General features: G+C 34.5%; 2 protein-coding genes across 5 annotated transcripts in view; both read right to left on the minus strand.

Annotated features, from left to right (window-relative positions):
• Positions 1 to 438: 438 nt before the first annotated feature.
• The window catches only part of LOC134250876 (SRSF protein kinase 3-like), a 34,507-nt gene continuing 10,079 nt past the window's right edge, over positions 439 to 24,866 (minus strand). For 2 of the 4 annotated variants that reach the window (XM_062733226.1, XM_062733227.1), the window contains 11 exons: positions 18,189 to 18,297; positions 16,430 to 16,517; positions 16,099 to 16,186; positions 15,862 to 15,968; positions 13,745 to 13,907; positions 11,661 to 11,836; positions 7,382 to 8,054; positions 6,697 to 6,785; positions 6,219 to 6,326; positions 3,928 to 4,090; positions 439 to 2,378 (listed from right to left, as the gene is read on the minus strand). In XM_062733226.1, coding sequence (XP_062589210.1) covers positions 2,173 to 2,378; positions 3,928 to 4,090; positions 6,219 to 6,326; positions 6,697 to 6,785; positions 7,382 to 8,054; positions 11,661 to 11,836; positions 13,745 to 13,907; positions 15,862 to 15,968; positions 16,099 to 16,186; positions 16,430 to 16,517; positions 18,189 to 18,297 — 1,970 coding nt within the window. In that variant the 3' untranslated portion in view covers positions 439 to 2,172. The remainder of the gene's footprint in view (positions 2,379 to 3,927; positions 4,091 to 6,218; positions 6,327 to 6,696; positions 6,786 to 7,381; positions 8,055 to 11,660; positions 11,837 to 13,744; positions 13,908 to 15,861; positions 15,969 to 16,098; positions 16,187 to 16,429; positions 16,518 to 18,188; positions 18,298 to 24,866) is intronic. The other 2 variants (XM_062733230.1, XM_062733229.1) reach the window with 2 other exon arrangements.
• Positions 22,095 to 24,112, minus strand: LOC134250878 (uncharacterized). The gene has a single exon (XM_062733232.1). It carries the CDS (start codon positions 24,094 to 24,096, stop codon positions 22,636 to 22,638), a length of 1,461 nt encoding a protein of 486 aa, XP_062589216.1. The 5' UTR covers positions 24,097 to 24,112; the 3' UTR covers positions 22,095 to 22,635.

Consider the following 24,866-nt stretch of genomic DNA (forward strand, 5'->3'; position numbering starts at 1 on the left):
ATCACTGAGCATGCCCAAAGTTCTGCTCAGGTGACACAGACTCCTCAGCATATTGTTGTTTATTTGGGATTTATGGTCATGCATTGGTGAAATGCAATTACACATACATGCAGGTCTAAACACAGTCCTTAATTATCATCCAACTTTGAAGGACTTTGGAATTAGTGATGTTTCCAAATATAGGAATAGCAATTTTTCCTGCATACTAGAGAAAGCAAATTTTATTCCCAAGATTGAATTTAAAAAATCACTTTTCTTGATGGAAAAATGTTTATCAACTTAATATTATCAAATATATTGAATGTATATTCGATGTGACATACAATCTTTTTCATACCATGCCATGTCTATCTGAGCAAGTACTCTTCCAAACAATGATTTCTTGGACAAACCGATCAATTTTTTAAAGATTTTAAGATAAACAAAATGAATAAAAAATAAATTGGTGAACATTTTATTTCGACATAACACAAAACACAAAATAATATGGACTGTTGAATCAGTCTAAACTTCTCTCCCTATCGAAACAAGCACAACCCTTGCTTTAACCTCAATTCAACCTTGACAAGCTTAAACTGTAGCTCAATCTAATTGTAAAATATTGTCATTTGCATTGTGCTTGAATGTTTTTTTTGCATTATTTAGCTTTATGTCTCAAAGACATCCTTCCCTTTGCAAGCAATAGCTTTTGCTCTACATAACAATATTGGCAATACAAATCCACAATAAATCATGTAACAAACATGTATCTTCTTGTACAGGATTTAAATTCAGAGTATGCTTTTGCATTACCAGTACATATTTTTCAATCTGATATTTACATCATAACAAGTTCTGACAATTTGAGATCTACATCTAATGAAGTTAATTTGTAAGCACTCGTTTAAATAATTTACATCAGAAAAACTACATTTAGTTTTTTGTGGCACACAGTTGTATTTTTTGTCCTTTAGGAATGTTTCTTTGACAACTGATTGTCTCCTAGCTCTATTCCTCTACAAACTATCTCTCTATCCATTCTATCTGTCTACCCTAAACATAACAACTTTACCTAGCACTAATTCCTCTCTTTTTAGCTTAAATGCCCTTGTGTTGGGAGATGCAGGTAATACATGTACCTTTTTTTTTTATAACTAACTTGTGTGTGTTCATTCCTTGTAACTTGATCACTGGGTCAAAGATTGTGGTAATAATACCATTTATAATCTATTACATTAAATCACAAGGAAAAAAGAGTTCACATTTCTTCAGTGATATTTCTTAGTAAGGAGTCTCTAGGATACTTAAGGGGAAAAGACCAGACAGATCCATTCGAAATTGATACTGTGAATAACATATTCACAGAATGATTACAAAATCAAACAATCATTGCACTGTTACATACTTCTGAATGATGACTGTCAAGCATTCTTCGAAAATATTAAGTAAACTGTGTGTAAATTTACAACTACTTGTACTTTGAATCCAAAGAAAAAAATGTCCTCAGACATACATGGGTATCCTATCCATGTATATCCCACATAAGAAATTTTCATCCGTCATTTATCACTGAATGGTCAAAATAAAATAAAGAGAACAAAACTGGAATATAATTTTATAAAGCATAAAAATGTCATGCCCCTTAATTACTGGTTGGCTGGTCTGTAGTAGGCAATAACTAATGTCAGAGATAAAACTGGATTCTGTTGAAAATCAAATTATTTACAATATCTAAAGAAACCTAGCTCTAATAGTACAAATAATTGTGGAAGTCAAACTACTAGGATTGCTTTTGGTGGAAACTCAGTGCTAAGAATCTTCAATACAAAATTAACCTTTATTAGCAAAAATGCTTCGCTACATAAACATTAAATATTTCTCTAATTCTCATTTCTGTTTACCTTAAAAGTGTTTAAAGTGGTATCACATACATATATAATTTATATATGGACATTAAAAATGAAGAAAATGATGTGAAAATAATGTTCTTACATGTTCTCAACAGAATATTTTAATAAGGGCAGACACATAAAAATAAATAACATTCTCTCTATTTGTTAAGGTCCGAGAGAGAAAAAACAAGGATTCAGAGGAAGGACAAGTCTGATTAGCCATGAGTTATCTCCCTTAGTGTATTAAGAGTTCTTTCCCTTATGACCAAGCTTGACGGAGTACTAGTTAAGAGACATGTGATTATAACTGGTTAATTTCCTTGGCGTCCTTCAGCCAGGGGTGTTGTAGACACTCAGCTGCAGTGGCACGTTTCGAGGTATCGAATGCCAGCATCGGAGTTAAAAAGTCAGTAAAACTCTTGGCCTCTTCTTCATCCCACTCGTATTTCTCCATCAAAACCTCAAACAGGCCCCAGGGTTTTAATTTTGGTATGTTGTGAAGTTCACCTATACAAAAAAAAAATTACAAAGCCAGTATGAACATGATGAATGTAGATCCACTTACACATTTACTTCATGTAACTGACTATTTCAAGGCTATTCAATGCCTATTTTTGTTTCAACATGGTAGATGTACTTCATAGTCAACTAAACAATGGACAAAAAAATATTGGAATTGCAGAGCTGCCAACATTCTGAAATGACAAATAGTACGGCGGGGTCCGGGGACCACCTAGGCCCCCTGCTGCTGAAGATGTTTTGTAAATGGACATGTATGCAATCGGAGCATTTTGAGGCACATTTCCATTTTGTTTACTTTAGAACATTGACATGAATGCCATCGGCCTTCTGAAATCTAAATGATGATACAAACAAGCGCTGTAAGGATTATGAATATTTAATTATAATTTTAGAAACTGCAGATGGCATTGAAAACTTTGATGGAGAAAAAATGAAATCGGAAGAATATAGAGAGAAACTGTAAGGCGTATTTTAGAAGCTAATTTCGTAAGCCTTAAGCCAAAATCGTAAGAGTTGGCAGCTCTGGAATTGAGAGGTGTTAAAAACTCCTGCAGATACAATTCAATTAAGATAGGATTCTTCTCACATTTCTTGTATTTAAAAATTAACAAAATTTTCATAGAATCAAGAGGACAATATCACTAAGTGATAGTATCAGTGAGAGTAAATTTGACCATTTAATATTAGAGGCAAGGTCAGGTCAAGGTCATTACCTTTTTCCTGGACATTAAGAATAAAAAATTACTGTTTCCAATCATGCGATCCCTACTTGTAATTCAAAAGATTGAATGTTTTTCTTTTAGCATAAAGAGATACTATGATATAGGGCCTATAAGATGATATTACCAAACTGACATAAATAATTTAAATAAAATGGATATTTATTAATCCGAATTTCCTCTACTTTCCTTAAATTTTTAGGATATATTAGTTATTTTTATATGCTTCCTGTATCTAACTTTTTCCCATTTTCACATATAATAAAGTTGTCACATAAAGGTACAAAATGATACAAAAACTAAAAGTTTTGATCGTTTACTAAGAGAGAAATAACACTTTTTACGGATTTTTGGCTCAAATCTGTACTTATATTTGAAGCATTTAAAAGCCAACATAGTTCTAGTACGTGTGAAAAATCTTATTTATTTGATATTTTTTGAAACTTTAGTTCCTTGTTATTGATTTGACTTACATTTGAAAATTTCGTCTAGTCTTTGATTACGTAAAAATTATAACTAAATTCAACGTTCTATAATAATTTTGAGAGGCAGAAAAGAAGATATTTTCATACGCCACCATTACGCCAAAAATATAGTCCCTGCTTGTTTTCAAACACAGTTTACCATTTCTATTTAAAGTTGTAAAATTATGATGAGGAAAGAAAAATATGGTCTTTTAAATCTCTTGCACCTAAATATATAAGACATACAAGCAAATTTACTGTGAATAATTCATCTACACAGAAACTAGAGAAGAATCCTGAAGAATCCTACCTTAAGATATTATACAACTTGTAAGATTAACCCTAACAGACCTCTTCTGTTGAAGTATCTCCTGGATTTCTCTCCTGACAGACTGATCTCTCGTGGAATAGGACCCAGCAGTTCTATTATGTGTGCCAGGTGATCATCATTACGACTGAAGTTTTCCCCGGAGTTTGGCTCAAATAGATAATCTCCTGTTGCCAATTCAAATGCCTAAAAAAAAGTATATTGCATGTACAGTCAGTGGTATTATCAATAAGACACTTTTTTTTTTTTTTTTTTTTTTTTACAATAAATTTACACAGACACATCAGAACATGGAAATTGTTTTTAAAAAAAATGCAAATCTTGAATATCCTTCTACCTTTATTCTTTTGACAATTAACAATTGAATACTGATCAATTAAGCAAAATTTCATTATCTAAATTGGGAAGACTCATTATTATGTTATAAAAGTCCACTTACCATCTCTGTAACTCATACTTGAAAACAACTTACTAAATCTTATTTGAATTATTTCCCTTCAACAACATGGTATTTAAACAAAGTTCTATGAAACTGTATTTTCTATAAAGCCTAGAACATTCTATATAATATTCTTAAAAAATAAGCTTTTTGCCCTAACCACCTACCAGTAAATGATTGTATAATTTGAAATATTGAAAGTTAGTATGGTGTATCAGAGTTGTGGAAAAGTGCCGGTCATGCCGGCAAAACCGACAAAAAATTCGCATGACCGGTAAAAATGCTATCAGTGTCGGTCCACATGACCGGCCCCCTCTTTCTGTTAAAGCTTTTTGTTTTTCTATTTATCATGTGCATTTCCCTTCTTAATATTGCAGTCTTCGAAATAACCTGGGTGCCCCATGCCCGGGACCTGGTAAATTTGCCAGCGGGCATGTGAAAATTCTCAAATTAAATGCCCGAAGGGCATGTATGAATTTTCTTTCGATTAACGATGTTTACTTGCTATTTCTTCTGTCGTACCCCAGTTATTCGTGTAAACTTGCTATGTAATGTCTTTATCTGAATTGCCAGTCTACATTTGTCTTACGTTACATTATCGGTACAACCTATCAAATGATTGTCAATCGTAATCATTAAAGTGTTTAATTTAACCGATTTGTTTTCTCGATGTTTCTTGCTAAATTACAATATGTTTAATGATACCACGAGCAGTGGACTGCTGTCATGATGATCATGATCCTATTTCAAAAATTCAGTTCTGCTATACCGTCCAACAAACGACCAGCATGTGAGTCAAAAGTTGTGAACAAAAACGCATACGAAAATGGCAGACAGGCAGGCCACGGTTGATTTAAAATTCTGGAATCAATTTAAACTAAAGATCGAGTGAATAAAAAACAGAAACACTGTCCTTATAGTTAATATATATACCTTATTTTTTGTTGCACAATCATATCTCTGCTATTTGAATGAATTTTGAGTAGGGCATGTACAAATTTCAATGGGCTGGGTTAAAATGACCGGTATACACGCCCGAAGGGCATGTGCTGAAAAAGAATTGTTGTGAAGACTGATATTGTCGTACCTTATATGCGATTGCGTAATACCTTTTCTTTTAACGAGATCGAGGCTGTAAATGAAAGCGAAACTGGCATGGTTCTCGTGACCTATTAAATTTAAATGCAATTGGGGCAGAATTAGGTAGAAAACGTATCAAAGAAAAAAATAAAGTTTAGAGGAGCTAAATATGAAAAATTTCAACAGAAAGAATGCAAGCACAGGTGGGGAAAGCAGTAAATCTAGTACTCCCGACTGTCCCGGATTTTCGTTTTTTTACTGATCGTTTATTGCTTGTATCGATGCAAAGAATTTTTGCAATTTCTAGACCCATTTTCTAGGTTAATATTATAATTCCAAAATGCATAAATGTTTAAAAAAAATTACAATCACTATGCTTAATTAGCAATGTGACCTTCCAAAAAGCGATGGTATCTAGTATTGTTATAAATGCAAAATTAAAAGAAAACGGAAGAGGACTTGGAAATGGAGATTGAATTTTGTATCATTATTATCATGATTTATTAAAAAGATTGTGTTATAAAGTGAATATATATTAAGTTTTTTTTTTCCATTTTGCGACGTACTATTTCGGACCGACAAAAATCACTTCGGACCGGCTTATTTTGTTTTCTTGTCGGTCCGAATGACCGGCTATCTGAAAAAGTTTTCCACAACTCTGTGTATCTGTCTTGACAAACTAGTCTGTAATTTTTCAGATGTTATTGAGTGTTGGACAGGTAGGAACTATGCAGTAATCAAGAGAATATGATATGTATGTAATTTCTGTTCCATACAGAGGTGTTGAGGACCTACCATACAGGCTGTGCTCCAGATGTCTGCGGGGGGACCATACCCCGCCCCTATCAGGACCTCCAGGGCTCGGTACTGCCTTGTCTGGATGTCATCAGTGAAGTGTAAAAACTACAGCAATAGAGTACAATGATTAGACATCAACAGTCACTTAGATGTATTATTTACTACAGATTAAATCTCACGACATTCAAACAATTCAATTAAAATTCTTATAATTTACAATGAAGTATAAGATACATTTATTTGCAGTTACTGGTAATTAAATATATATATACCACAAATTATTACTATAACACTTTTTTTTATGACTTGCAGCTTAATTTCTTGGGAACCTGATGGGTAAATGCATTAACATCGATGAATAAGAATTAAGCTATGACCTTTCTAAGAAATAACAAAGCTGTTTCATGTGTCTAAGTAACACGTCTACATATACAATAATACAATCAAAATATGCACAGCATTATAAAATACATACTGTCCAACAGGCATTGCCTAGATCTGCTATTTTGACAGGAATATCACAAACTTGTCTGACTGGATCTGGTTGAATCAAGGAATTCTTTTCTAAAAAAAAAATACAAGTGGTTAACAGCATTTATACTGAATTTCTTGTTACTAGCATATAGAAAGAAAGAAGGGCACCGCAAGGCAGAGCATCCCCTCCAACCCTAGATGAGAGTACATCTATAAATCACAACAGCATTCGACATCCATCTTGATGCAAACTACGTCACTTACATTTCACACAGGATTAATTCACTCACCCACAAACAAACATACACCTACTATATCCTTTCCAACTCTGATGCAAGGGGATAATTAGAGTAGAGTTTTCTAGGCAAATGCTTGATGTCCCTTATTAAATGCTCTGCTCACCTGAGGAGTTGCTTTTATCACTGAGGGAGGAGGAGCTATGAAGTCCCTTATTAAATGCTCTGCTCACCTGAGGAGTTGCTTTTATCACTGGGGGGGGGGGGGGGAGGAGCTATGAAGTCTCTAATTAAATTAATTAAATGCTCTGCTCACCTGAGGAGTTGCTTTTATCACTGGGGGAGGAGGAGCTATGAAGTCTCTAATTAAATGCTCTGCTCACCTGAGGAGTTGTTTTTTTCACTGGGGGGGGAGGAGCTATGAAGTCTCTAATTAAATGCTCTGCTCACCTGAGGAGTTGCTTTTTTCACTGGGGGAGGAGGAGCTATGAACCCCGGGGCTCTGGGACCGCCGCTGATTGTCATCGGTGGATCCCTCTTCCATTGGATTCCCCTCACCCCCCACACTGTTAGATTCACATGTGTCCTGATCATTCGTGGAGTTTCTGTTGGTGTCTACCTGAGATTGAGATTCACCGTGTCCATTACACATGAGTGCATCTGCTGAGCGCTTGATGTCTATAGTCACTTCATTGTCATTGTCACTGATTGCTGGGTCCATAATGTTAGATAAACACTTTGTCTGATTCTCAATATTCTCAGAATTTTTCTCTTCATCTGTTTTTTTCTTTGTGTCTGTACATTCTGAAATGAACACATTTTGCATGCTGTGTATTGGATTTGTTTGATATAACATGATCCGGTTTATGTTATATTTAGTTATGACGTGAGACGTACCTGTATTATTATTATCTGACTGACTCTGGTTCTCCTGGTTTTCGGTGTCATTTTCCTGGTTGTTGTCGACCGTCATCTGGTTATTGGCGTGGGAGGATTCGGTGTTGTCGACGGACTCGCTCGAGTCTGGCTGCTGAATCTGAGATGATGCGTCGTTCATCTCAGGCTCGGACTGAGCCAAACTCGTCATACTCTCACTGTTCATCATTCTCTCTTTCTCAGCAGCCTGAAGAAAGTGTATTACATCATTAATAAAGGGAAAATCATTCATATCAAATTTTAAACCAAAACATCTGATTACAGTTTCCAATATGTTTTCAAAATTTTATATCATCTGAATATGATAATCATGCTTCGTTTTTCACATTATCTATATTTTCGAAGATATGTATCCAAAGATTTCATTTACAGGACTCAGATTTACTGAAATAGTTCAACTACATGTAGTCACGAACAAAATTATAAATCATTTATAAGAATATCTATAAGCAAATGCTTGGATAAACAACCAAAATCTATTTGCAAACTACTTTTAGCCAGTAAGCAATGTTTATTCTCACATAGATTTATTCAAAAAAGCTTTTCAAACCTGATTCAACAATTAATATTGAGTGATTAAGCCTATATTAATAAAGCATGAGAAATTAATATCTCCCTCACAATGAAAATTTTTTGCAGAAAAAAAGTTTCCTTTAAATAAATTAAATTTAAGAAAAATTAATTCAGATTCTGGATTTTTTGTTTCCTTTCCTTCAGCTGGAAAAATATTCTTACAATATTCATAAATAAATAAAACTAGAAAACAAAAGTAGCATCAAACTGAAATACTAGAGATTTAGCATGCAAGAAACTTAACATCAAGTTAAACTGCAGCACAATACCAAAGGTAATAAAAACAACTAAATCAATGAAATTTAAAACCATTAATTAGCAAAATAAATAAATAAATAAACCACTTGCACTTTTTGTTCCATGTTCATATTCAATTTCTTCTTTTACTCACTTAATAATGTTCAATACAAATGAAAACTTAAAAAAATAATCTGCAGTTTGAATTCCCATTTTTAAAATCTGTTCCCCCTTTTAAGATAAGAATTATTCATTTTGGTTCTTTTCAAAATTAGGTATGAATGCTTTTACAATGTACTGGTATTTTATTATTTCTGTTGAATTTTAATAAATCATCTTTAAAAATACAAGAGGCCCACGGGCCTTATAGGTCACCTGAGCATTATGCAACAACTTCCCAGTTACAGTGTATTGAATTTGATTCATGTTTTAAGCCAGATGCTATATGGCATTCACAATTTTGAAAGAGGCACCATTGATCATCATAACAATACACTTAGCAGTTGCTAAGCTTGGTTACTGTCAATACCCATACGCAGGGTAGGGGAACAAAAATGCACTCCAACTGATCAGTAATATCCAACAATAATCAGTAGTGCCCCTAACACTGTGACATAAACCCCTGACCTTAGGTCCACACATTGCATAAATTTTTAAAAGGCACCCTTAAAATTGCCTATCAAAAAATAAATAAATGTTTTATAAATACAAAGGAGCAGATTTCAAACAATTAATTCATTTTCAGTATATAAGTAGAACCTCCCCCCCCCCACCCCTGACCCTGAGGCCTTGAAATTCACAATTCTGCAAGATTAGGGCCCTTGCTCATCATAACTATATAGGTAGTTCATCTGCTTCATACCCAGAGACAGAGAAGAAAATTTTCAAAGATTTAATGTATTTTCACTATATAATCAATAGAGCCCCAGCCTAACACCAGATCCCCAGACCCTGGGGCCATAAAATTCATAATTTTAGAAGAGGCATTCTTGCTCATCATAACTATGTACTTAGTTAGTTTATTTAATTCCTAGGAGCAGAGAAGAAGATTTTGAAAGAATTCAAGTATTTTTACTATATAATCTATAGAGCCCCGCCCTAACACCAGAACCCCTGACCCTGGGACCATAAAATTCACAATTTTGGTAGAAGCACTCTTGCTCATCATAAATATGTACTTAGTTGGTTTATTTAATACCCAGGGGCAGAGAAGAAGATTTTCAAAGAAATCATGTATTTTCACTAATCAATAGAGCCCCACCCTAACACCAGAACTCCTGACCCTGGGGCCATAAAATTCACAATTTTGGTAGAGGCACTCTTGCTCATCATAACTATGTACTCAGTTGGTTTATTTAATACCCAGGAGCAGAGAAGAAGATTTTCAAAGAAATAATGCATTTTCACTATATACTTATTTAGCCCAGCCCTAGCACTAGAACCCCTGACCCCAGGGCCATGAATTTCACAATTTTGGTAGAGGACTCAATGCTGATTACAATCATGCAAATAGTTTGACTGCTTGATGTCCAGGAGTAAAGAAGAAGATTTTTAAAGATTGCATTAATTTTAGTGGTTTTGGCCCCACCCCTCAGGCCCCAGGAGGGCAGGGATCATGAAATTCATAATTTTTGTTCCCCTTCACCCATAGATGCTTTGTGCCAAATTTGGTTGAAATTGGTTCAGTAGTTGCAGAGAAGAAGCTGAAAATGTTCAAATGTTAACACACGACGCATGACGACGGACGAAAACAGATAGCAATAGGTCACCTGAGTTTACTCAGGTGACCTAAAAAAGAATTGGTCAGGATATTCTTTTTGAATAGTTAATGATAGGGAGTTGTTTCCTTTTATAAAAGAAAAACAAGAGGCCCATGGGCCACATCGCTCACCTGAGCAATGTGGCTAGGAAAAAGTAGAAATTGGTTTATTTTGAAAAGTTTAAATCAAAAAGTAGTCCCATGACCAATCATGGCTTTGCTATTCTTGAGAAGACGATTTTTAAAGAATTTTCCTATATATTTCTACGTAAAACTTTGGTTGGCCATTTTGGCCCCGCCCTACCCCCGGGGGTCATGATTTGAACAAACTTGAATCTACACTACCTGAGGATGCTTCCTTATAAATATGATCAATCATGGCTTTGCTATTCTTGAGAAGAAGATTTTTTAAAGAATTTTCCTATACATTTCTATGTAAAACTTTGGTCGGCCATTGTGGCCCCGCCCTACCCCCGGGGGTCATGATTTGAACAAACTTGAATCTACACTACCTGAGGATGCTTCCTTATAAATATGATCAATCATGGCTTTGCTATTCTTGAGAAGAAGATTTTTTAAAGAATTTTCTTATATATTTCTATGTAAAACTTTGGTCGGCCATTGTGGCCCCGCCCTACCCCCGGGGGTCATGATTTGAACGAATTTGAATCTACACTACCTGAGGATGCTTCCACATGAGTTTCATCTTTCTTGGCCCAGTGGTTCTGGAGAAGATTTTTAAAAGATACCATTAATTTTTCATTAATTCATAATTATCTCCCCTTGGAAGAGGGCTTGGCCCTTCATTTGAACAAACTTGAATCCCCTTCACCAAAGGATGCTTTGTGGCAAGTTTCGTTAAAATTGGCCCAGTGGTTCTTGAGAAGAAGTCGAAAATGTGAAAAGTTTACAGACAGACGGAGACAGACGGACTACAGACAAAATGTGATCAGAAAAGCTCATTTGAGCTTTCAGCTCAGGTGAGCTAAAAAATTAGTAGCATTTACATGCATTTTTGATTATTTGAATGCCTCTATATTGTTTTTTAAAAATGTTCGAGTCTCCGGTTTAATAAATCTCCTATAATTTTGTTGGTGTAATAAAACTGTTATGTAATGGATTCTTCAGAAATATCAAATTGATGATTCCCCTCCACAGGAAACTTGACTTGTTGTGTAGGAATCTGAACATGAAACAGGCTATGGGGAGAGTCGCTATAACTACCAATAAGTCGCATGTGTCAGCAGAATCAAGGGGAACCTGTGAGGTCACTTCTTCTATCTGCTGCATCTGCATCTCCAGTAAAGCCTGCTGCTTCTTCATCTTCTTCTTCATCTTCTTCTTCTTGTTCTTTGACATCTTGCCTAGCTCTGGTGCTCTTTCTTTTGGAGCAGTACTCACTGTAAATTACATAACACATGTATTTTTTTTATGACTAAATCACTAACATTTGATATTCATTTTCAAGTATTCAAATATTTCAAATATTTTTAGGAAAGTTATCTAACTTGTATCATGATGTTGTGCAGCATAAAAAATAACTTTATTAATAATGAACATATAGATAACCAGAAGTCTCTGTCGAGACTGTAGCTCTACTGGTTTATACTTAAAACAAAGGAAGAGAAAAGTAGCAGTTGGGACTTCAGACTTTAAATCAGCAATAAATAGAAAAATGATCCTTGCCACTCATCAAAATAAAAACCAATGCACAGAATTATGTATCTTAGTATAGTCTACTTGTGTGCCAAGTTATACTGAAATCAGACCAAAACTGCAGGAGGAGTAGCATTTTGAAAGCATTTTACAGAAATTTCTATTTTTAGTAATTATGGCAACATTGTTCATTGAAATCAAAAACCGATGCACAGAATTATGTATCTTAGTGTAATCTACTTGTATGCCAAGTTATATCAAAATCAGACCAAAACTGTAGGAGGAGTAGCATTTTGAAAGAATTTCACAGAAATTTCTATTTTTAGTAACCACGGCAACACCGTTTATCAAAATCAAAAACCGATGCACAGAATTATGTATCTTAGTGTAGTCTACTTGTGTGCCAAGTTATACTGAAATCGGACCAAATCTGTAGGAGGAGTAGCATTTTGAAAGAATTTCAAAGAAATTTCTATTTTTAGTAGCCAAGGCAACACCGTTCATCGAAATCAAAAACCGATGCACAGAATTATGTATCTTAGTGTAGTCTACTTGTGTGCCAAGTTATAATGAAATCGGACCAAAACTGTAGGAGGAGTAGCATTTTGAAAGAATTTCAAAGAAATTTCTATTTTTAGTAACCACGGCAACACCGTTTATCGAAATCAAAAACCGATGCACAGAATTATGTATCTTAGTGTAGTCTACTTGTGTGCCAAGTTATACTGAAATCGGACCAAATCTGTAGGAGGAGTAGCATTTTGAAAGAATTTCAAAGAAATTTCTATTTTTAGTAACCACGGCAACACTGTTCATCGAAATCAAAAACCGATGCACAGAATTATGTATTTTAGTGTAGTCTACTTGTGTGCCAAGTAATACTGAAATTGGACCAAAACTGTAGGAGGAGTAGCATTTTGAAAGAATTTCAAAGAAATATCTATTTTTAGTAACCACGGCAACACCGTTCATTGAAATCAAAAACCGATGCACAGAATTATGTATCTTAGTGTAGTCTACTTGTGTGCCAAGTTATACTGAAATCAGACCAAAACTGTAGGAGGAGTAGCATTTTGAAAGAATTTCACAGAAATTTCTATTTTTAGTAACCACGGCAACATCGTTCATTGAAATCAAAAACCGATGCACAAAATTATGTATCTTAGTGTAGTCTACTTGTGTGCCAAGTTATATTGAAATCGGACCAAAACTGTAGGAGGAGTAGCATTTTGAAAAATTGTTTACAGACAGACAGACAGACAGACAGACGGACGGACGACGGACGCATTACTATCGCATAAGCTCTTCTGGTCTCTGACCAGTAGAGCTAAAAATGGTAATGGATGAATCCAATAAAGGATTTTAAAACAAAATACCAAGGACTTGTTTTGCTCTTTCAGTATAGCATTCTGTGTTAACAAAGCCGTAAAATTCAATTAACTTTTAATTCACAAAATGATACATGCTTTCCACAAGATTTAATTACAAAGAGAAAATGTCTAAATTTGCACATTTAATTAACTGTGATCTTCAACTACAAAGTATGTCATACTACATATATCTTGCAAGTCCCTAGGCACATAAATAAATTACCTCCCCCGAAAGTCAAAGAAGTAATTTTTTTAAATATCTGACATTATCCACCTACATACCAGCTGATCCCGGAAGCTTAGCCCCCAGCTTCTGCCATTCACAGGCGTCCGCCGCCAGTTTTCTTATGTAAGGTTCATCTACACACATCAAGACGTTCTCAGGTTTTATATCAGTGTGAATTATTTTACATTTGTCATGGAGGTATTCTAAGGCTTGTAAAACCTACAAATGAAATACAAATACTATGTCAATGAAATGTCAAATATGAACACTGCCTACACAGAAAATATTGCGTGTAGAAATCTGAGTAAAATCAATGTTTCAATACTAACAGTACATGTACAATATTTATGGGATCAAATTCGTGAATATTACTGAAGGAAATCTATCAATGCCTTGTTTAATCTTAATTTAAAGCAGCTTCTCATGGAGAGAATAAACAAGAAAAAAAACATCGATTTTAATAAAACAAGAGGCCCAGGGGCCACAGCGCTCACCTGAGCAAATCGGGCTTGAATTTCTCCCCCCCCCCCTCCTCCAGGCGTTCATCATTTAAACAAATTAGAATCTACACTACCTGAGGATGATTCCATATAAATATCACTAATCATAGCTTTGAAGTACTTGAAAAGAAGATTTTAAAAAGTTTCCCTATATATCCCTATGTAAAACTTGGGTCGGCCATTTTGGCCCCACCCTAGCCCCGGGGGTCATGATTTGAACAAACTTTAATCTACACTACCTGAGGATGATTCCACATGAGTTTCATCTTTCCTGGCCCAGTGGTTCTCGAGAAGAAGATTTTTAAAGATTTTTCCTATATATTCCTATGTAAAACAAGGGTTGGCCATTTTGGCCCCACCCTTGCCTCGGGGGTCATGATTTGAACAAACTTGAATCTACACTACCTGAGGATGATTCCACATGAGTTTCATCTTTCCTGGCCCAGTGGTTCTGGAGAAGAAGATTTTTAAAGATTTTTCTAATATATTGCTATGTAAAACTGGGGTCGGCCATTTTGGCCCCACCCTTGCCCCCGGGGTCATGATTTGAACAAACTTGAATTTACACTACCTGAGGATGATTTCACACGAGTTTCATCTTTCCTGGCCCAGTGGTTCTCAAGAAGGATTTTTAAAGATTTTTCTAATATATTCCTATGAAAAACAAGGGTCGGCCATTTTGGCCCCACCCTTGCCCCAGGGGTCATGATTTGAACAAACTTGCATCTACACTACCTGAGGATGATTCCACATGAGTTTCATCTTTCCTGGCATAGTGGTTCTGGAGAAGAAGATTTTTAAAGATTTTTCCTATATATTCCTATGTAAAACTTGGGTCGGCCATTTTGGCCCCACCCTTGCCCTGGGGGTCATGATTTGAATAAACTTGAATCTACACTACCTGAGGATGATTCCACATGAGTTTCATCTTTCCTGGCCCAGTGGTTCTGGAGAAGATTTTTAAAGATTTTTCCTATATATTCCTATGTAAAACTTGGGTCGGCCATTTTGGCCCCACCCTTGCCCCAGGGGTCATGATTTGAACAAATTTGAATCTACACTACCTGAGGATGATTCCACATGAGTTTCATCTTTCCTGGCCCAGCGGTTCTGGAGAAGAAGATTTTTTAAAAATGCCATTAATTTTTAACAAATTCATGATTATCTCCCCTTGGAAAAGGGCGCGGCCCTTCATTTGAACAAACTTGAATCCCCTTTATCCAAGGAAACCCTGTGCCAAGTTTGGTTGAACTAGGCCCAGTGGTTCTTGAGAAGAAGATGAAAATGTGAAAAGTTTACAACGACGACAACAACAACAACGACAACGACAACGACGACAGACGACGGACAAATTTTGATCAGAAAAGCTCACTTGAGCCTTCGGCTCAGGTGAGCTAATTACACAATGTATCAAACTATTCATCCAAAAGATTCCCTTGATGCAATTTCAAAGAATTATCATATCAATATCAAGCGCTGCAGACTCAAAATTGATTTTTTTTTTGGTTGCTGTTGATGTCTTTGAAAGGCACAAAATGAATTTAAAATATTTTAAAGTACAATTATTTCATTTTACGTAATTTCTACTCCTGAAGACTAGAAGGAAACAAAAGAGAAACTTTAATCAGAGACAATCAAGCCTCTGTGACAGTAGGGAAAGACCAGAAAACTACCTGTTTAATGATGTGTTTAACATTTTGTATAGGAATTCCTTGATAATTTGAACGGATTATTAGTTTAAGTAAATTGTGGCCCAGGACTTCAAACACCATGCAGACATCTGAAGAGGACTGTTAAGGAGGACATTTATTTTGCAGTTAACCTTCATAAACTAGTTTTATCAATATCACAAAGCAGATTGATTTTTCATCAAAAGTATTTTTAAATTTTTTTTTTTAACTGAAGGATACGTGTGCCATTGACCCCCGAGATTTTGAAGTCGTCCAATAGCTGCACAGTTCTCTCCCGGAACGGGTCATTTTCATCACTATCTCGAACCTGAAGATAAATCATGCAGAAATTTTACACAAAATATAAACTTTCAGAAATAAAACTACATATTCAAGACAAAATGTCAAAATGCTTTTCATCCTTCAAATGTTCACTATTTTGTATTTATTATGGAAAATGTGTGTTGATTGAAATAGCAAGAAATTCATCGATTTTATTTAATCTGAAGAATAATTTTAACATATTGGTAACTTGATAATTTAATTACTCAAGACTGTCTAGAAAACTTACACATTTCAGTAATTTGATTTCATCCAGTGCAGTCTCTGTATAATGTTGTGCACTTTTTACAACCTTCAAAGCAACAAATCTCTTCGCTCTGAAATACCAGATCAAAACATTACATTTTATGTTATAAATTTTCAAAACCCAGACCAGATTGACATTTGTATCATACATGTTTATATATGAATGCATTCTTGTTTATGAGAGGTCTGTTACAACGCACTTTGAAAAATTACGCACTTTGAAAAAATTTTTCAAAGTGCGTATAACGCACTTTGAAAAAAATAACAAAGTGTTCGACCATATAACGCACTTTGAAAAAAATGTAAAGATTGATCAATATTCTTTCAAATAATCGGTATGATAAATAACAGAACCTGGTTTGATAACTTTTTTATGATAAAGTCACTGTAGGACCTGAGATATTGACGTTTTAAATATTTAAGGTTTTGATAAATTAAAAGGGAAAATTAAAGGGTCTTGAGAAAAAGAGTGACGATTGTTTAAGTTCATTAATTCGTTTGGATGTACATGTAGATGTAAAGAGCACTAACAGAGGATAGCTTCAAGCAACTTAGCATTTATCATAAGAAAAAGGGGCCAATTTGATTGTTCAAAACTATGAAAATTCTTTCCCTCTCATACGTTTTACTGTACTTAAAAATTTCTAGTTTTCATCTGTTTTAATTTACTCATTTATTATTGAAAGTTTTTAACGTCTTACCAGTTAGGTAAATACATAATTATATGAATGCTTTGAGTATAGCATAGACATCGAGACTGGGCGAAGGGCCAGGGGAGGGGATGGGGGGCTAAGCCCCCCCCCCACTTATTTTGGAAAGATATATACATCGTATAAGCATTGAAAATGCAGCATACCCTTTTTAGGTTTATTGCTCCCCTCCCCCGTTTGTTAAATATTTTCACGGGAGTAAATCAATTCGTTTTTGAGGTTAGGGTTAGGCTTAGTTTTTTGAAAGATGTAAATACAAAAGTGCAAGTGTTTCCAAGGTAAAATATATTGATGTACACTCTTAACGCACTTTGAAAAAATTTTTCAAAGTGCTTACGCACTTTGAAAAAATTTTTCAAAGTGCGTTGATTTTGCTGCACTTTGAAAAATTTTTTCAAAGTGCGTAATTTTTTCAAAGTGCGTTGCCACAGAGGTCATTGGAGAATGGACTCCTCCCCCCCCCCCCCCAACCACCCCCACCCCACAGAATAAGACTCAGCATGAATTTAAAAAAATGTCAACTGAAATATTTTCAATTATCTACTAACTTATGTAAATACAAAAGGCAAGTCCAGTTTAGACCCTAGTCTTACATACATTTGCTGGCTTTCTGATTTGTAGAGAAGGCAATTCTCTGTGATAGAGTGTTCTGTCTACTTCAATAAATTTCAGAAAAATCATGCTGTCACAATAAATAAACTGCCTTCCTTTTATAATGAACAACTTGCAACAAAACTGAGTTTCCAAGATTCAATCACTGTTACTAAATATAGAACAAAACAATTATTGGATTCACACTATGTCCCAACAAAGCCATAATGTAGAAAAATGCACCCAAATTGAAGATAAGGACAAAAAAAAAAAAACAATTACTTATTACTCACACCATGACCTAACATAGCCATACTGCAGAAATGTCTCCTATATATTGTAGACAGGGACAAACAATTTCTATGCATATCATATTCCAGCATAGCCATACTTTAGAGAAATGCATCCTTACTAAATATAGGAAAAGTTAATAGTACTCACACCATGTCCCAGCATAACCACACTGTAGAGAAATGCCCCCAGCCTAGTTTCCTGATCACATGGTATTTGTTGTTGAAGAGATCTCCAATCTTCACTGGGTGGTATCCACCTACAACAAACATTCCTCAGTTAACTAATAATACTGTTTTTACCAATATTTACAATTACAAGTACTTTGAAATAACTTAATCCTTATAATAGATTTTTTTTAAATCGTAGTCCAAATATATTGAGGTTGGTCTAAAATTGAAGGAGTTGCAAATTTGTTACATATAGACAGATTCATGATGGACATCTGTAACATAGCTGATCTTTTTTGTTGACTCTCTATCCTTCTTTTGCAGACTTTCTTTACTTTCAATTCTATACAGTCAGACCTTTTCATCTTGGGCTTCATGGGACCATGGCACTTACATGTAACATATCTTACTAATTCAATACTTTTTGTACTTCAAAAAAATTAAACCATATTCACAGCAAAATGCAACAATAGGGACCAAGAATTTTGTTGTATCTATTCAGTTCACAAATTTTAAAACTATTTGGAATTAAAGCAACTTTGTTTAAAGTGTAAATTCATTATAATCATAATCATGTGAAACCTCAGCATAACTGTGTTTTACTGTTCTTCTCTCAGATTTTATTTCTGCACTTTTATATAAACACAGAATGATTTCTTACTGTATGTTTCTCAGATTTTTTTTTCTACATTTATATATACACGGAGGATGAAATCAATCTCTTTACTTAATCAAGCAGTTCCTCCATCATTCTAAAGATTGGAAACTTTCCCAATTCTGATAACCAAAATGAAGCAAATTAATTTCCAATCCATAGTGGACTGTGTTTTATGACTTTCTGTAGACATATTATAGACTTGTAATGGCTGTATACAAGGAAATCTCCTACAGATCTTCATTCGGGCAGAAAAAAAACTGAAAATGGAATTCAATCTATATCCATAACAATTGTATTATTCTCAATGAGCATGATATGAACCAGTATTTTGTATAATATGATGCATCTTTTAATTACATCGCTAGAGGTATATATAAATCTTTATATCAAACTGATAGTTGTACATTGTTTACATTACACAGCTAGTTGTGTAATGATGAATCATTATATCACTCTGTTGGTTGTTCAGGAATGAAAAATAATTGAAATGAACAACTGTTTGTCTGTCTACTGTTAACTGAACCATCAGTTAGACTAAAGATCACCCATCACAGTCAAATACCATCTAACCACTGTTCTACCAATATCTGAGGGCATACTCTAAAACCTGGCCTGGCCCCTTTGGCCTGGCCTGGCCTCTAAGTTGGCCTGGCCTCTATTTTGGCCTCTAATTTGGCTTCAAACCAAATTTTGGCCTGGCCTCAAAAGGTAGCCTGGCCCCAAATTTGGCCTCTGTAAAAAATTTTGGCCTCAATTTTGGCCTCACTCAAAAATAATTTCTTTTTCAGAATTTGATTGATTTGATTGATTTTTTATTGGTTTCATTTTTTTCAAAGATTAAGCAGTTAAATTATATATTTCTGTTGATATGTAAATGTGAACATTAAAATAATAATACACTACTACCAATCTGATTTATTTTTATTGATTTTCTATTGATCAGTTGCAATTCTGAAGACTATAACACAGAGCATATAGTTTTACTTTCAATAAGATACTATCGTATCTTAATGATTTAAATAGTAAATGTGATTTTAATTTTTTTTCCATGGTAGGATTAAACAGAGTAAAACATTTAGAAACATCAATTTTAATTATCAAGACAACAAAGAAATGCAGATGGGTAGTAATTACCTAAGAACTAAACTAAATAGAATTTAAAATTTGCTATTTTAGGTATTACTTGTTACAAGTTTTTTAAAACTGTCTTTATTCAGAATAAAAAAAATCTTTGAGGACGAGGACTACTTTTAAAAACTGATAGAAAAAGTGTCAATACTATGATATGCAAGTAATTGGCCACATTTTATATGATAGGGTTCTAATGGTCTGGTTGATAGGATTCAATTGTTTTACAGCACAAATGTTAATAAACTATCATCAAACTCATTTTTTGTTTTGATAATTGTAGGTAGTGAAAGTTGTAGCAGGAATTTTTTTTTACAAATCATGGGTGGCTTAACAGCCTATACACATTTCATTACTGATTAACATCAACCTTAACTCCCTGTCAAGAACCATGCTGCAGGATTTTTTGTCATTAGATATCCAATTACAGTGTTACTGCACAGGAACAGAAAGTTACAAATTATCTGATAAATGTTATTTATATCAATTCTTTAAATACCAACTGTTCTGAGATTAAAGTACATATGAATTTTGAACAATCAAATCAGTATATTAATATAAATATTTTGGTATCTGCATTGGTATGTGGTAGTATATTTATTTAAAAATTCTGTAGTGCCTGTATTCATATATCACATTTAAGATAATGCAAGACTCTAAAGTGTGTGAAAAGTGATGATTCATCACTTAACAAGTGGAATTTTTCAAACATCTGACATAAATTATTACTAGAGATTTTTTCAATATACACAATTTGGAAAACAAAAAATAAACGCTGATACTTTTTTCCCAAAATAATTAAGCAAGAGTGTCGGTAGTGTGTAAGAATGAAATACTGGTCATCAAATCATAAAATGAAATAAGTGTACACTGACCGATTGATAATCAATAAAATAAATCATATTGGTGGTAGTACATGATTACTTTTAATGTTTACATTTACATATCAACAGAAATATATCATCTAACTGCTTAATCTTTGAAAAAATGATACCAATAAAAAAATCAATCAAATCAATCAAATTCTGAAAAAGAAATTATTTTTGAGTGAGGCCAAAATTGAGGCCAACATTTTTTACAGAGGCCAAATTTGAGGCCAGGCCAACTTTTGAGGCCAGGCCAAAATTTGGTTTGAAGCCAAATTAGAGGCCAAAATAGAGGCCAGGCCAGGCCAGGCCAAAGGGGCCAGGCCAGGTTTAATGTGCTTTATTTATAATTCTTTGTTTTACCTATTTCTAAAACAAATGTACATTTTTTCATCGTATATCATTTAAAATCCATTATGACAAATACATTATCTCCCTCCCTCTCTCCAAATTAAATTCTGTTGATTTTGATGAGTGCCCAGTTCCCGCGAGATATTTCTTCATCCAAGATAAATTTTTACCAAACCTTTTCACAAACATCAACATCAAATTATCCACAGTTTGAAGTGATTTACTAGGTTTAAATTCAACTTCTCCTATTAATAGTCCCCCAGTCCCACTACTTCATCTACTCTGTAATCAACTTCAATTGTCCCTCATCCAAATCACACTGAAGGACACATAAAAAGTAGAAGAACGAAGTCAATATCTAGATAAAATAAAACAACGTTCAGCATTCTTTTTTGTTACAATGTTTAAGCATTAAGGCTGCACATCTTTAACGAACAACATGTAGTGTAATGTTAGGTACCAGGTATATAAGAATATGGGTGAATATGGTAAGCAAAATGCCTATTGTGCGACAATCATGAAAATGAACAAATTAAAACTCAATTACAATATTTTTTTAAATTTTATTTTTTCGATCATGTAAAATAACATATCCATAAATTGCTATAAACATACAAAAATTGAAGTTAGTGGTCTATGAAACACCAAAAATACACCACCATGCAAGGGCAAAATGATCAATATTCCATTTAAACACAGCTTTCCCATATGAGAGGTCCACTTTTCAAAAGAATTTTTTGCAGTAATGTTTAATTTGTAAAACTTTCAGACCTTTCAATGGTAAGAACTCCATGCAAATATCAAATTCACAAAGTGAGTACTGTAAACCAACTATTTTTGGCATCTTTTATTCCCGATATGTCAGTTTGAAATGAACCTGCTGCGATTAACTTTGTGACTGGGGAAACATTCATTATAAATACAAAGCAAAATAAATGGTTCATGGCAATTAATATTCAACATTTCAAGTATGTTGCAAAACTTGCGAATATTCTCTAACGTGAATAAAAGTTGGTTTACAGCATGACTTTTATACATCTGAAGCTATTATAGGCGATATGCAGACTTTATTTGCCTATCTCCTTTTCCAAGTCTTTTCTTCTAAAACACACACTTCTTTATTATTTTGTCTTCAGTTTATTGTTCTGCTGTGATTCATTTATTCCTTCAGTCCACTAACATCCAAAGAAATGTGTCTTAGCACTGGTTTTGAAGACATTCCCAATAAAATAACAGGAATATGATATAAGAATGAGATATTTTGTATGCACATTATCGATTCAACATAAAGCAGATATAACAATCAGGTCTGATTTAAGGGTGAAAATGCTATCAAATTCCAACAAATGAAGATATTGGAGACAGTCATAAAAAATTCATCAAGATGATGAATACATCCGTAACTTCTCTCTATTGGTCCAATTTCAATCCGGCTGTGAAATACCTGGTGAATCATTCTGTTTATTTCTTACAGTCCCTTCTGTGTTATTCAAGTCAGATTCATTTTTCTGTTGATTCATACGAATGAACTCTCCCAATGATTTTGAAAATTCCACATCAGCTTTATGAAAGACCTCATTTCCAGACACATTCTCTGACTTCCTGCTTTTCCTTTTGAACAGATCACTAGGTACTGAGTGGGACTTCTTCAACTTTTCCCCAGTGCCATTGGACGCTTTCCTTGTGTCCACAATGTCAGATTGTCTAGCAACCTCCTGGACACCATTATAACATTCCCTTTTATCTGTTCCTTCTACTTTTGCTTTGTCTTCTCCTTTCATTTCTATTTGTTCTCCATGCTCTTCTTGTCCTGCTCCTACGTCATCTTTTCCAGAGCAGCTGTTTTTCTTTTTCAGTTCCAGAATAATTTGATCTTGTTTCTCATTTTGATGCGTGATCTTTGCACTTAGTCTACCAGTTTTGCCACTAGTTTTAATGGAGTCTTCCACTTCTACAGATGAACTGGCTGCAATACTTGCATTCTTCTCCTCAGTGTTTTCCTCTTTAGTTATCTCGCTGGACAGTGATTTTGCAACAGGTCTTATTTCTTCTTTGCACTTCTTTCTCTCAGATTTAGAAGGAGGTTGGACACTGGATTTCTTTGATGAAAACAGACTGCTTAGAATTTGTCTGACTGTGCTTTTCTTCTTCTGAGGTTTTTGTTCTGGTACAGCGTTTTCTTCATCTTCTGACTGGTTCAGCTCCGTCAGAGTTAAGCTGGTACCAGATTCATTAGAAGGCACATACATCCTATTGTATCCCACATTTCCTGAGGGCCTACCAAAAAGCAGGCCTTGTTGTGGGCCGACATTATAAAAGGGGGGTGAGGAAGGTTCTCGGAGATTGGATGGTGGATGAAATAGCTCTTCATGGAGTCCTAACCTTTGCTTTGGATGGTAAGGTACCTTCTGAGGTAAATCAAACCCTCGAACTCCATGGTCCTCTGAGTTATTATCAGAAACAGGGAAGCTCTGGCACCTGTAGGTCCTAGATGCATCTACCATCTTTACTTTCTGTTCTGCAATTCTTTTGTTGTCATTAAAGCTCTTGGATCTTGCAGGCTTGACTGGCTTTGGTTGAGGGGGTACAATCTTTGGAATCAATTTCTGAGGGGTGATAAAGTCTGGGTGTATCAAAGGGTGTCCAGGTCCAATTCTTGGATCCCTGCCAGGCACTATTCTTGGATCTCTGACAGTGGCGTACATTCTAGAAGGGGGACCTTTGCCCTTATTCTTAGGTTTCTTGTCTTTAAAGCTCTTTGAGGTTTTAACAATTGGTCGTCTGGTTGGGGGACGGAATATGAAATCCCCATAGGGAGGGGGAAGTTCATCATTTCTCACTGGAGTACTGCCATAGAAAAACTCCTCTGTATAACCACTGGCCATTTTTTCTCTAATCCCACAAAATATTTTCCAGCTCTCCCTCAATAAGCAAGGTAGAACACAGTATTCCTCATGGTAAGTAAGAAAGTGAGGTGTAACTCGAGTCTTAACCACTGATTATCATTTTGACCCCTCTGAGACCTTTTTTCCTCTCCTTTATTCATCATGTATATAGATGGACAACCCAGTCAATGTTACCACATTATTTTATGGCCTGTTATTGACAAGAATAATGCACTAAACCATTAAGAGGTTTTCTTGCTAAAAAAAGGTTCATGGACACAATGTTATGTGTCTTGGGACAAAAACAATTTATATGTTTCCCCCCAAAATACTGTAACAGTTCATCAATGATAGCTTTAAACACTGTTAATTTGCTCTCAGAGTTTAATTAACAAAACATTTTTAAAAACCTTAGGGAATTAACCTAAAAAAAATAATTTTAATTTGGTCTCGATCAGTATTAAAAGAAGTTTTATTTTACATGTACCTTGAAAAATGAATTTAACTTAAACTAAATTTAGTTGAGACCTTTCTTTACTGAACAAATCTTTTGAAATCAAATTTTGAAGACTTTTTAAACAAATTACAATCTAACCTCAGCTTTGTGAATTATATAGTGACCTTGATTAAATGATATTTTTCCCCCTGTCACACAGTTACTAATTGCTCCAAAATGTCTAAAAGCAGTGCTCTTTAAATATTACACAATACTTAATACTTATGCATAAAAAAAGAAATATATAAAAATGTCATTTTGTTTATATCCCTAA

This window comes from Saccostrea cucullata, unplaced genomic scaffold, assembly GCF_032062105.1.
Source record: "Saccostrea cucullata isolate Sc308-1 unplaced genomic scaffold, CSIRO_AGI_Scuc_v1 ctg15, whole genome shotgun sequence".
Lineage (NCBI taxonomy): Eukaryota > Metazoa > Mollusca > Bivalvia > Ostreida > Ostreidae > Saccostrea > Saccostrea cuccullata.